We start from the raw sequence: 15019 nt of genomic DNA, 5'->3' as shown, positions 1-15019 counted from the left end.
GAATATACACAAGTTTGAAGATTATCAGTTCATGTGATACTCTAAACATGACGAAGTGACAAGGTAGTCGCATAATATGTGCGTATTGGGAATAAATCCCATGGGAGTAGGATGCAGAGCTGACACTGAGGTGGGCACACAATTGTTGATATAAAAATAATTTTAATTGATACAAATTGTTAAAATTACATACAGAGATAATCACATCTCAAATTGTAAATAGCATAGCATGATGTATAACATTGATACTTGTTCCCAATGCTTGATAACAATTTATGTAAGTGGAATCGTCCAACGCATTTTATGGAATAATATCTCTGCTTCTTCAGAGAAATTCAGAGTATATCTAATTATTATTGAATTAAAGAAACACCATTATTATCACATTATGCCAAATAGTCAACACATTTATCAAATACTCATTTATTTACATAGCATATGAGATAACACATTACCAAAGTGCTCACCAATTTCATCAGTATGCAGTCCAATGCACTCCCACAGGCTCAGCGTATAACAAAACTGCCATCCAACCCACTTGTCCTTGGTAAATAACCAGGACCCTATACTGGAGGGCAATGGATTGTGTAATGATGGATAAGGCGGAGAAGATGTCCAACCCCAGGTACTGTGAAGGAAGGAAAGTATGTATATTCTATAATTATTTCAATATTCAAGCAACCAAAACTAACTATATACGTACTCAATGTATGACATAGTGGGAGAAGGACATATATGCATCACATAAGTATTACTCCTAGGTAGACCATTCATACATAAGTAATGTTGGTCATATTAGAAATAGGGAGGGAAAGGTTATTTAGTCATATGGTGGCAGGGATCTCATTGCATATCTCCAGCTAATATGACAGATGTATGTATTCCACAACACATACCCATCCAATTGGTCATTAACAGATAGCCTCTGGCAATATCCAAGGGATAATGCCTAAATCCCCTGAAACAATACCACCTCCCATAGGATCCAATCATTACTTCCCACTCTCATCACAGTACATACGTAGCGCCAATCAATCAAAGCTTTCCCATTGTTATATCTGCGATTCATTTACATACTTCACATACTCCAGTGGTGTCAGCATCATTACCTTTCAGACAAGAGTAATTTTGTCAGCCTTTCACGCATCGCAGCGTCACTGTATACACCACCGGGAAGCCACCCGGCTAATGAGTCCGCAGTCATGCTTTTATACACGATCCCACCTGACACGTCTGGGCCAGGCACGGCCCAATAGCATCACGTCCAGGTGCGGGACCTGACTAGGGCGCATGCGCGTGAATCGCACAAACCCGGAAAGATGTTCTGTGTCCGGGTCTGTATCCGGCACACACAGCACCATCTCCCATCCGGAGGGGAACCTCCATGGGAAAACGAAAAACACTCGAGCTGCATGAACAGCTCTGTGCTTCTCCCGGGTGTCCGAGTGCCCGCCCCATAACTAGGTTAGAACAGGCAGTCCAGGTACAGCAGAGCCAAAACTTAATTAAAATATACAATATATAGTTGCATTTCATTAATACAATGTAACACATGATAAGCCTATATCCAATACTGCTTTGGCTATATCTTCATTTCCAATCTATAGAGAACATATTTACAGGGGAAATACCCACAAGGCCAGATCCAGCTGTGCCTGGGGGGGGGGAAGAAATCCTGATTAAAGGAAGGGCTTGAAGGTCAGTGCTGTGTTAAGCCCTGGATGTGAGGTCTCTTTTTGGTTATATAACCATTTAGTTTCCTGTTTTAAGATTTGCTTATCAAAGTCGCATCCCTGTGAATTCTGGAAAATCCTTTCCAGGACAAAGAAGGTGATCACTGATGGATCAAAATGATGTCTGAGTCCCACAAGTTTACATATAGGTGTATACAATAGACCCCCCTCGATGAAATATAGGTGATCCTGTATTCGTCGACCAAAGTTACGTTTTGTTTTTATATACCACTCCCACTGATTGGCAGTCAGCATAGGATTTGGATTTTAGATTGCCACCTTTTGGAAGTGGGAACGTAGGACCCTCCCTTACCCAGGGGCATTGGTCACATCCCGCACGACAGTAACTGCCCACACATCCCATAGCTCCTCCTTCAGAATCAGAAGATGAATAGTGGCTATGAACCAAACTATCTCTCACTGAACAGGCTCATCAAAATACCACCTCAGGTCTATTATTTACATACTTGAAATAATGCTATCCTCAGATAAAAAGTGCCGGTTATGGGCCAAAATTGCCTGAAATTGCATTACATCGAGGTGTGTCTATTGTATACACCTATATGTAAACATGTGGGACATAATTTTGATCCATCAGTGATTCTTTGACCTGGAAAGGATTTTCTAGAATGCACGGGAGGTGACTTTGATAAACAAATCTTAAAACAGGAAACTACATGGATATATAACACAGCACTGACCTTCAAACCTTTCCTTTAATCAGGATCCACCCGGCGCAGCTGGATCTGGCCTTGTGGGTATTTCCCCTTTAAATATGTTCTCTATAGATTGGTAATGAAGATATAGCCAAAGCAGTATTCTATATCGGCTTATCATGTATTGTATATTTTAATTAGGTTTTGGGTACGTGGCTATGTTCTTCTTTGGCTCTGCTGTACCTGGACTGCCTGTTCTAACCTAACTATGGGGCGGACACTCGGGCACCCGGGAGAAGCACAGGGCTGTGAGTCGGGCGCCTGCACCCGGACATGACGCTGATGGGCCGTGCCTGGCCCTGCTGCGTCGGGTGGCATCGTATATAAAACCATGGCGGCGGACTCATTAGCCATGTGTCTTCCCAGCGGTGTATACAGTGATGCTGTGATGTGTGAAAGGCTGACAAATTACTCTTGTCTGAAAGGTAATGATGCCGACACCACTGGAGTATGTGAATGAATCGCGGATATAACAATGGGGAAGCTTTGATTAATTGGTGCTACATACGTACTGTGATGAGAGTGGGAAGTAAAGGTTGGATCCTATGGGAGGTGGTATTGTAATCTTGGTTTGAATTAGTTGGAGTTTCAGGGGATTTAAGCATTATCTCTTGGATATTGCCAGAGGATATCTGTTAATGACCAATTGGATGGGTATGTGTTGTTGGATACGTCTGTCATATTAGCTGGGGATATGCAATGAGATCCCTGCCACCATTTGACTAAATAACCTTTCCCTCCCTATTTCTAATATGACCAACATTACTTATATATGAATTTATGTGATGCGTATACATCCTCCACCTACTATGTCATACATTGAGTATGTGTAATAGTAGGTATATAGTTAGCGTTGGTTGCTTGAATATTGGAATACTTATAGAATATACATACTTTCCTTCCTTCACAGTTCTTGGGGTTGGATATCTTCTCTGCCCTTTCCATCATTGCACGATGTAAAACATCATGTTATGCTACTATTTACAATATGAGATGTGATTATCTCTGTATGTAATTTTAACAGTTTGTATCAATTAGAATTATTTTTATATCAACAATTGTGTGCTCACCTCAGTGTCAGCTCTACATCCTTCAAAGTCCTTCACCCATGGGATTTATTCCCAATACGCACATATTCTCCAATTTCAGGATGTGGATGCAGTAGTTGTCCCTAGAACTGGTAACATATCCTTCAAAGGTAGTCACATAAAACAGCAAACTTCAAAGTAATATTACATATGTTTTTGTGATTAGGGAGGAGGTTTGAGTTCACTGCAATGCAAGGTTCACAGAAAGAGTTGGCCTCTTTGCCTGGACGCACCTTTGGCTACTACTGCTGGCAAAGTACATTATCCCAATGTTAATGGAGACAAGGGCCTCTTCCATACATTTCCAGCCTGGTGGATATGGGGGTCTTCTGAGGTCTGCTGGAGAGGGTTTATAGTAATCTGGAAGCCTGGGGTCCCCAGATAAATGGCCCCCATCAATATGGAAACATGGTGTCAAGGTACACTCCCCATTTTAATAACATATATCCTGGTATGGATCGGGGAGAGTGTGCAGGCTAACTGTCCCCTTTTCCTAGCCAAGCTGCATGCTTGAATAAGTCTGATATGGATTTTTTGGGGATTCTACACAAAAAAAATTGCATGGGGTCTCCACAAGATCCATACCAGTCCTTTAAAATTCATATAGGAACCCTACCTAGGATAAGGGTATGATTTGGATTATGTGGGGGACCCCAGGTTTTCTTTCCCCTTAAAATCCAGTATAATGAAGGACATGTTACCTGGTATGGTTCAGGAGGGGGTGGCACACTAACTTTTCCCTTTACCTGCCTGCTCAGGTAAGATTCTGGTACCCCAAACCTTTTTTATAGGACCCCCCCATACAAGCCATACCAGACCCTCATCTAGCAAAAGGGCCTGTTATTGCAGTCAAGGGGATTCTTGGATGCTTTAGCAGCAATTGATATGTTTTTTTTGTAAAGCATGTGATTTAATGTTGCTTTTTAAGCCTTGTTATAAGAACTGCTCCCAACTGAATAGTAGTTTAAAAAAAGTTTGCATTAGTACATGTCCCCCAGGGCGAAGCCAAACTCCCCTTGCCCTTATCTATTAGCCTTAAAAATGGCTTTGTCTATAAACAAAAGGAAGCTGGCCAGGAATGTCATTTATCAGCAAATTGTATTTTCTTTTTCATTCTAATATGTCACTGTTGCCTAAGCATAACCTACAGGTTTGGCACTTCACATGCAGGATTACGGTATCCCCCAACCATGTTTTTTTTTATACTTTTGGATAGAATGAAAAAGGGTTTCTGTGTCCATGTGAGTGAGGTTTACTCTCTCAGTTTGTTTTAGCAACCACTGGGACTAACAGTGAGGGAAATTTTTGAGTTGTCATTAGAGCAGAAATAGAGGGGACATCTTTCAGTGGGGACAACTGTCTAAGAGGGTAGTTTCCTCACTTTAGACAATTTTCCACTCAAAAAATCCTGACAGGGACCATTTATGATTCCTATTTCTATGTATTCACTGATCATTGACTTGAAGCAAGTATTGCATACCAGGTGCTCTAACAACTGATATGCACATGCTGGATTAAAGTAATTGGGGTGGATTTACTAAATGCAAATAGACTGTGCACTTTGGATTTGCAGTTGTACTCTGCAAGTGCAGCTGCACTCTTTATCCCCAGGGCTTAGTGAATATGGTGAAGCTTCACTTTGTAAAGATCCCAAGGATAATGCAAAAACAGCATTTTTGCTTGCACATGATTGAATGATGAAAATCAGCATTGCTTTATCATATTCACTAGGCCGTGGGAGAAAAAGAGTGCAGCTGCATTTACTAAGTGCACAGTCTATATTTGCCTTTGTTAAATCAACCCCAGTGACTTACAAGATAGACAGAATAGAAGAAAGGATATGGTAGACAGCTTCGGAGTCTGCATTCTCAGAAACATGTCAGCAATGGCAGTTTCCATATTTCTCTGTGAAAACACTACTTTCTGTGAACACAATCATTTTGTTTTTTGGTTTCTTTTCATCCATCTCACCTTAACTTATTTCATAACATTTTAACTAAAAAATTGTCATTCCTTTCTTAGGTAAAATGAAGGCACCATTGCTGTTTGTTACATTGACTGTATTACTTGGTTCAGCATACTCAGTAAGTACATATTATATCATTTGTATTAACAAATACAACATTCCTGGGTAGAAGTTGGACTTTATCTGTGATTTAACTGGTACAGGCTTGCTGAATATTACTAACCAGTTTGCTTTCCTACTGACCCTAATGACTTTTCTACATAGCAGTGGTCATAGGAAATCTCCATGCCCAGGTTTTTGGTCTCAGTGAAATATTGTTTAGTACTGGCCATCTGATTCACAAATCAGACCCCCTGGGCACCAGTCAAACCTACAGGTCTGCTCTCTGTAAGGATAATGTGCATACTCTGTTAATAAAGATCTGAACAAATTAATGGGGTGGGCAACTACATGGGAAATTAGGTTCAATGTAGAAAAATGTAAAATAATACATTTGGGTGGCAAAAATATGAATGCAATCTATACACTGGGGGGGAGAACCTCTGGGGGAATCTTGGATGGAAAAGGACCTGGGGGTCCTAGTAGATGATAGGCTCAGCAATGGCACGCAATGCCAAGCTGCTGCTAACAAAGCAAGCAGAATATTGGCATGCATTAAAAAGGGGATCAACTCCAGAGATAAAACCATAATTTTCCCGTTCTACAAGACTCTGGTCCAGTCGCACTTAGAGTATGCTGTCCAGTTCTGGGCACCAGTCCTCAGGAAGGATGTACTGGAAATGGAGCGAGTACAAAGAAGGGCAACAAAGCTAATAAAGGGTCTGGAGGATATTAGTTATGAGGAAAGGTTGCAAGCACTGAACTTATTTTCTCTGGAGAAGAGAACACTTGAGAAGGGATATGATTTCAATATACAAATACCGTACTGGTGATCCCACAATAGGGATAAAACTTTTTCGCAGAAGGGAGTTTAACCAGACTCGTGGCCACTCATTAAAATTGGAAGAAAAGAGGTTAAACCTTAAACTATGTAGAGGGTTCTTTACTGTAAGAGCGGCAAGGATGTGGAATTCCCTTCCACAGGCGGTGGTCTCAGCGGGGAGCATTGATAGTTTCAAGAAACTATTAGATAAGCCCCTGAACAACCGCAACATACAGGGATATACAATGTAATACTGACATATAATCACACACATGGGTTGGACTTGATGAATGTGTGTCTTTTTTCAACCTCACCTACTATGTAACTATGTAACACATCCACAGATGAGTATACTGTCATTAGGTAATTTCATAATACTGGGCCACAAAGAAGCTGAAACAGGCACTAATGTCTCTTATGGACACTATCTTCCATATCAGGGTATGTGGTATTTTTTCTAATGCTTTCAGCATACAAAATAGTAGACAGTATAATGAGAACATGCAATCAACCCTACCTGGCTCCATCTATTTACTCCAGCACATAGCTCCACCTGTCTACTCCAGCTTCTGTCGGACTGGCTGACATACATACAGGCCGAATGTCGGTCGGTTTTTATTGAACTGGTCGATGTCTCCCGACATTTGGCCCTTGGGTACTAGGCATAAGCCTGATAGCAGACACTTTTCTGTTGTTTTTTAATCTAAGAATATAATTTTACCATTTTGATGTAATGCATTTGTGAGAAGTCCAATGGAAATAATTCACATATGTACCTTTGAGATACTCAGAAGGTATAGCTGCTTGGTACATCAACTCAGTATGTGCATTTGCATTTTGAGTCCTCTAAAAGCATTTATCTTAAAGGTAGGGATGAGGTTTGAGTTTGCTGCAAGTGTCAGACCCACGCAATATCGCCCATCACTACACAGTTTACTGTCAAATAAGTAGACTTTTTGGGAGTATGCATATTAAAATGATGTGTTAAGTCAAGGTTGTCAAACGTCTGATTTATGTAATATAGTAAATGTGAGAAACACTGCTCTTAAAAATAAAATATTGAAAGACACTAAATTATGAATGGTTTTATTTTTAATCAATTTGCAAATAAGTTGTGCAATGTTCTATATGAAGTCACTTAAGGGCATTACTTTTACTGCACATGATCGCTATTTCCTGTAAAATGTCACATCCTTGGGATTTTAACACTCCATAGGCTGCTCTGAACAATAAAGCATTCTGTTTTACCAAATAGTATGTTTGTACAAACTCCAAAATGTTTTCAATGCTTTCAGTGTCACTTTGGTAAAAGCCTCCTGTTTTTACATCCCTCAGTATAATAGTGTACTTAACTCTGTAAGTCATTTGATTGTCTGATTTTGTGCCAGATATGAGATCATTTTGCCTATGGACAAAATGCGAACATGGGGGTCTGGGGTTGGCGTATAATATATTTTGTCTTCTGTCAAATATGCAGATATAGCAATGTATGTTAGGATATTTTCTCATCTTTTAAATTAATTTCTGTTAAGATTTTGCTAAAGAGAGTTCATATTCCTGCACCATTACAGAAAAAAGTAAGCAATTACTATCATCTAATTTCGCCAGTTAAGTGTGCACAACCTAGATGTTGACAAAGATTTTGTTCTGTCAGAAAGCTACATAGAAACACATTTGCACATCATTCAAACATGTACATCTATGTTCTAAGCTTGCCTTTTACAACCAAGGTTTCATAGAACCTATAGTTCATCCAGGGGTTGCTATAGGTTCTTTAAGAGAGGAGCAATTTATGCCTCTCAGATAAGTTATCACTGACACCAGTAAGCTATACCTATCTATAAGGGATGCTTCCCACTGGCAACCTATGTAAGGGGTGTTCTCTCACTGGCCATCAGTCTAGGGATGCCCCTCTCCCAATAACCATTAATGACTACCAAGTCGGTGGTTCTTCAAATGATTACCAGTATAGGGGTCCCTTCTTCAGTTATAATCAATCTAAGGGGACACTTCACTGACCACCAGTGTAAGGGGGTACTTTTCCATTAACCACCAATGTGAGGAATACTAGCTTTTCTTTTCTGACTATTATTATTATTATTATTATTATTCATTTTGTTCTTACTGAAAATAATTTTGTTAAAAAAAAACAGTTCTGGGAGTCAAATATTTAAGTAGGCCACATTTCATGTTCTTTTACTTATTCTTCTATCTCAGCTCAGCCATTCATACCACTGTATCTTGAGATAAAGATAAAATAATTATTAGCAGGGGTTACCTGATACCTGAAAGTTATTTCAGGGGTTCCTCTAAGTTAAAAAAGGTTGAGAAAGGTTGTTACTAAGCTGATTCCCTTGGTACTAGCCTTATCTTGAATAAATAAAATGTATCCAGGTAAACCCAACTTTACCGACTCCACGAGGAATAAAATGAAAAGGGTCTTTCCACTGCTCTAAAGATGCTGTAACCATAATATCTGATGATAGGTTGTCAGTCATCTAAAAGCTATATGAGCATTGTATCTTTAAGACCACCACGTCTAGACATTTATTAATGTTCTGATTGATACATGGTTTTTCTTTTTTTGTTATGCACATACATTTACAGTCATACCCTATGGAATTAGTGAATACCCAAATTGCTCTTGTAACAGGTAGAGGAATCGGCCAAATGATTAGACAGAGGGTAGCTTTAACCTGAACATTACTAAACAGGTGCAGAATAGGGTTAATAATTCAAACAGGGTCAACAAAAGTCTGTATACAGTACAGAACAATGCTAAGATGCAGGTGTGGGCTCCTTTGACTCCTTTTCTCATACTCCAGAAAGATCTTGCCTCAATGTTGCCTTATATATATATACCAGAAACAAAATACCATGTAGTGCAAGGTTTATTCACACCAAACGATGCTTTCCAAAGTCTGTGTATTTGGAAGATCAATGTCTGAGGAATAGTTTGGGAAATTTTCCAATGGGAACATTATATCTGCTGCACTTGGTGACAACTAGCGATCCCCCAGCTGTGGAGGGATTTTGTTTCACTTCCTGTTTAGCTATGGCATAGGAAGTAAAGGGAAATCTTCATAGATGGCAAAACACCTGATAGGGATTATTACCCTCACTTCTAAATACATTTTTTATAGCTCACTTATTGCTACACAGGTAGCTTTAAAAAAAAAAGAAAACCTTATGTCAGCACATAGGAATGTCAGACCATGGCTTGCCAAGCTCTCCTGGGGTCTGACACTCCCCACTGAACAATGCTCTGATCAACAGTGCTCTTACTTCCTGAGCAGAACTGTTGATTAGACAATGCTCAAGGGGGTATCAGAAAGCTGAGATGCTTCTTGTGTGTGAGATTCTCCTACCTGCTGCCAGAACAGGGATTTTTAACCCTTGCTGAATCACTTAGCAGAATAAAAAAAAGCATAAAAGGTGGCATATTTACTACTATATATACAGGTGGCTAGGTTACAGTAATAAACAGAGGGTGAAGCTGTACTTTAAACCCCCTTCCCTTCTAGAAATTTGACTTGTATAAATTATCATGTGTTACTATTGATATTTGCTATTCTACTCTTTTAATTGTATTATTTTGCAGGCAAGCAAGAAGAAAAGGCAAAGTGATTTTTGGGACAATTGGAGTGACTGGGGAGATTGTAGTCGAACCTGTGGTGGGGGTGTAAGCTTCAGAGAACGACAATGTTACTCTCGTAGGTAAGTGGCCACCTATTCAAAACCCTATATTTGCTTAAACTATGGCATACATTTGAGTCAGCTATATGCATGGGTTTGTGTAGTGCTTTGGTTTAATCACATGACCTGAAATGAAGGATCTCACCACTGCCACCATTGTGATGCTTTGGCTTGATCTTATGACTTGAAATAAAGAATCCCACCACTGCCACCATTTTTTGTGCTTGGCACTTGGACTCCTTATTCTCTAGTGAGATCTCCAATTGCATTTTTTTTCTTAAAGTGAAATTAAACCATCCTATCCTTTACAGCTAAGGAAGCTGCTTTATTGGCTTTTGATCTATAATTGCCATGGTGCTGCACATGTGATCAGCTATGATAAAGGTCAATGATTTGACAGTTCAGTTGCGAGCTAACATAAGCACACTAGTAAACTGCAATAGTTGGTCTTCATACAGATAGGGCATTTGCCCAACTCCGCTTAATGGCTTTAATCCTGGCAGGAGAAAAGCAGCTTAAAAAAGTGCCTAAAGTCGTGTTTTGCAAATGCATTCAGGCACGTTAATCGTTTGGGCATTCAGTCAGGTCAGAATACTAATTTATTCAGGCCATTGGAATGAACACTCAAGTGCAAAATTGACCTAGTATTTAGGCACATCAAGCATGTTTCTGCTCAAATGCGCCTCTCGTGAGAGTGCAAGGGATTTTTTATCCAAAAACCTCTGAAGTCTAAAGGCTCCTCTCATAATACACCTGCAGGCAGCTATGTGCGCATGGCCACATAATTTAACATGGAGGGGAGTTTAGAGACTGAAAAAAGTCAAATGCCTGAAAATGCAGCAGTTGTGTTCATGAGGCCTTATAGTTTACAGTATGTCTTGAATGTAACTGTTTTGGGAAACAGTTAAATCAGTGAGTTTAATTACACTTTAAAATCAATTTGCATAGACCCCAAGATAAATTTATTAGCAATGACACCAAGGAAACCAATTAAATGTGAGTAAATAATTCTCTTTCACACACATTTGATGAATCATAACATCACTTAACTGATGTGGATGAAAGGTTGCAGAAAATATCAACCTTGGGTCTTGTCCATCCTTCAGCAGAAGCAGACTTGCTGTCATCAATGCAAGTCACTGAGTTTTGATGGTCATGATAGCATTTCTTCCATCTTCCTGCCCCCGAACCAGGCAGGGTCTGAATTGACAATTGATGCTACATACTTCATGAACACAGCAGCTTCCGCTCAGTTTTCCATATTTGGGAGACCATACAGAAGTTTAATATTTCACTAAGCTGGTCAGTAGCTACTGCTAATTGTTATGCTCTGCTAGGCAGTTCCTCTGAATTCTATACTAGTTGTAGTTTAAGCTTAATACCTTGATATAGAAATAGGAGATTAATCCAGTATTACAGTTTATGTGTAAAAACCATCAAAGGTATGATTGGGGCAGATGGTTTGGTGTTATAATGGTGTCAAGTTATCATTCAACGGTTACTAAGAGGATCACTAGGCATATACATTTGTATTATTTAGGTTCATTAACCTGCACAACCCATCAGATTTAAGTTTTCTATGGCTATACTGTAAAAAAAAACTATTAAATGATTCAGGGTTATAACAGGATGCATGTAATCATTCTGATTTCCGCTGCTGCAATACTGTCTACATGGCTGACCCAAATCAAGTATAGAGATGGGCAATTCTGACACTTTGCCAACACTCATTCACATTATGCATGTTCTGGGTCTGTGACTTAAAAGCACTTGAGTCAAATGTAGCTAGAGAACTAGCATTTTCAGAAGAAGGCATTGGCAGCCCCATACTTCTTTCATGACAGAATGACTTTAACCCATCTATCATTTTTGCAAGAGCTGCCCTGGCATGCCTTGTGTCAGTGGGGTATTTTGGTTTTGTGCTGCCCTAGGCAAGACTAAAATAGGACACCACCCCTTCTTGTTTAAGATTTTCCCCTTCAGCTCTAAACTCCACGCCTTCCTCTTTAGTCCCCACCTCTTCCTATTAGAGCTCCACCTCAGGAGTTGGTTAGAGACTGCAGACATGATACAGGAGATGGTCAGAGACTGGGGACAGGAGATGGTCAGAGACTACGAACAGTATACAGGAGATGGTTTGAGACATCTGACATGACTCGCCATTAATGATCTTTCATGGTCATCATAGGGAATAGAAAAGTCACCTGTAATGCTTACTATTTGCTCACCTCTATGTATAGTAGATGATTTGATGGTAGTCACACATCACAGTGGATTCCAAGGACAGCAGTACCCCACCCCCAGCCAGTCCTGGCTGTTGCTGTGATTCATAAAAGACGCCTCAGCCCAGCCCAGACGAGACCACCCCCCTGCCCGAGCTCAGCCAAGATCGCCCAATCTCAGCCGAGCCTTCCCGATACAGTCCACTCCTGGTGGGGGGGTCAAGGAATTACTTAGGGGGGCAATTGCCCCCCCTGTAGCAATGCCACTGGTCCTTTCTGCCTGGGGGCCACGCCACCCCCCTGATGCAGCCCAAGGCAATCGCTTTGTTTGCCTTGCGGTAGATACACTTCTGCCTTGTGTATGAAAATATTTATCCTTGTGGTCACAACTTTATTTTAAATATCGTCTGATCCCCAAGCAAAGTAATGAGGAATAATAGAAATAATATTTTATTATTTTTTATGAAATTAATGACTACATTAAAAATTATTGGTATTTAAAATTGAACATAATGTCAGATAGCTCCATTACTGTTATGAAAAAAGGCACCATGCCCTTTTCTGTGAAAACTTGCTTTTTCTGCTGAAAGCATATATCCAATTGACACCTGCCTATGTCCTAAAGCGGTATCAAAAAACAAAAATGTAAAATACCAATCCTTAAATGTGGTGGCTGCATTTGTTTTTTTTTAGGCTTTTTCTTTTTTTTCAACCTGGAGATCTGGCCAGTGAGTCTTAATTCTCCTAAACAGACCAAGCTGTCCAGAAAAAGTGGAAGTTAAAGCTCCTTCACACTTGCGGAAGTTCTTTCCACCCTCTTAAAAGTAATCTGCAGTATATTGCTTTTCAGAGGGTGGTTGAGAGGTGGCCGAGATGTGGTATGTTGCCACTGCCTGTTTTAACCTTGAAAAGCCTGAAAAAATATGTCACAACTGCATGCAAAGACGTTGCAATGTGGCAATGGTATAGAAGAAAAGCCCAAAGAAAAAGAAAGTAAATGCACCCACCACATCTATTATTGGTGAGGTGCAATATATTAAAGTGTTTTGTTGGGTTAAATATCTCGTTAATCTGACACTACACTTTACAATCCGGTTGTACATTCTTCTTTGGCTCTACCAGCAGCTATGTAGTAGATAGTCATATTTGACTGGATACAAATCTAATTGATTGTTTCGAAAATCCCTCATATTTCCTAATGTTTTTTTCAGAACACAATGCTGTCATTGCACTTCTGAAATCTTAGTGTTATGTTCAATGAGAGGCTTGTGGCAGTACAAACTATACCTTTTTAACATTACACCCACGTGTACCTACACACCCAAGAGCTCATAACTAAAGCACTGAGCAATCCTAATTATAGTAGTAACAGTAATATTTTCAGTCCCCCGGATAAAACCGCCTCTTTAAGACATCCCCTGAAGCTACATTCCTCTGACAGGGTTCTTATGGAATGCTTAGCCCTTTCAATTGCAAGCTCTGTAAGCCCTGTTATATATCTGTCTGTTTGCCTGAAGGAAAACACTTTCATTACATGATAGGCTTGTAATATCTACTTAAGATTTTGATTTAAAAAAAAAAAGTATGTCTATTTCAATTACCATGCTATTAGTTGTTGTTATACTCTCCTGCACCCGAATCATTCGACAAGGAAGCTTGACTGCTCATCTTTGACCTCAGACATATAAAGCAGTTTACAGAGTACACATGCCTGGCACGCCTGGGTGACTTAAAGAGGAACTGCAGTCTGCTCACATAATTTGTAATAAAAACATCTTTGCCATTCTGAAGCTTCTCTCCAACCACTTTGCATATTATTTTATAAATACTGCGATTCTGTACTTGCCAAATATGCTGCAGAAATCTCCCTCCACTGAGTCTGGCTGCATCCATTTTAACTGTGGGCAGCTGAAGCTGCTGCCTGTTCACTTCCTGGATTTACACAGAGGCACACCTCCAGCTCTGCAGCCCCGCAGCTTTCATTGGCCCTCTTATGACTCATCCCCCCTCCCTTCCTGGCAAACTCTCATGAGAGTGCATGATGTCATAAGCCTAGGCCTTTTTGCCAGACAAGAAACAGGAAGTGGGCTGTATAAGGCATTTACTGGCAGAAAAAAAAATGTTTTACAATCCAAAGCTAAAACAACAAGGGCAGAAGATTTAATAGATGAAAAGTTGAAAAAATGACTGAAGGTCCACTTTAAGGGAGTGAAGGTAGCAGCAAAAATTACAGTGTGGTTCAAGTGATTATTAAAGTAGATGAAAAGGAAATATACAAGAAACATCCCCATGGCAAAATCACTGCCTAAAACTTGTATGCTATTTCTTCTAAAGTACTGGCTTTTATTTAATTGCATGACCTCAAACCTTCCAAATAATGTGTCTCACTCTGTGGGCAATGGGTGGATACTATCATCAAGGCCAATGTAATGCCCAGAAGTTGCAAACTCCCAAGCTGTACAGGACCAATCACAAAAGGGCACTATTGGAGCTTCCTTGGAAATGATGGTGCATGCACATTGGAGGAAGCCTTCAGTGTGTGTGCAAAGCAAAGTGGGACAGGAAGCTAACAATGCTAAGCCATTCTGCATTTTATTGGGAGAGACAGAGCATTGTCAAAGAAGAACTGGTATTCACATTATCAATAGAGAACTGGCACTTTAAATCTAATTTTAA

General features: G+C 39.9%; 1 protein-coding gene across 4 annotated transcripts in view; it reads left to right on the top strand.

The window, feature by feature from the left end:
* The window catches only part of PAPLN (papilin, proteoglycan like sulfated glycoprotein), a 208906-nt gene that overhangs the window by 88606 nt on the left and 105281 nt on the right, over positions 1–15019 (top strand). For all 4 annotated transcript variants that reach the window (XM_073608654.1, XM_073608656.1, XM_073608653.1 and 1 more), the window contains 2 exons: positions 5560–5621; positions 10027–10142. In XM_073608654.1, the coding sequence (XP_073464755.1) occupies positions 5565–5621; positions 10027–10142 (173 nt within the window). In that variant the 5' untranslated portion in view covers positions 5560–5564. The remainder of the gene's footprint in view (positions 1–5559; positions 5622–10026; positions 10143–15019) is intronic.

This window comes from Aquarana catesbeiana, linkage group LG13 (assembly GCF_042186555.1).
Source record: "Aquarana catesbeiana isolate 2022-GZ linkage group LG13, ASM4218655v1, whole genome shotgun sequence".
In the NCBI taxonomy this organism is placed as follows: domain Eukaryota; kingdom Metazoa; phylum Chordata; class Amphibia; order Anura; family Ranidae; genus Aquarana; species Aquarana catesbeiana.
The sequence above is the reverse complement of the archived record's forward strand: the minus strand, read 5'-3'. Positions and strand labels throughout refer to the sequence as shown.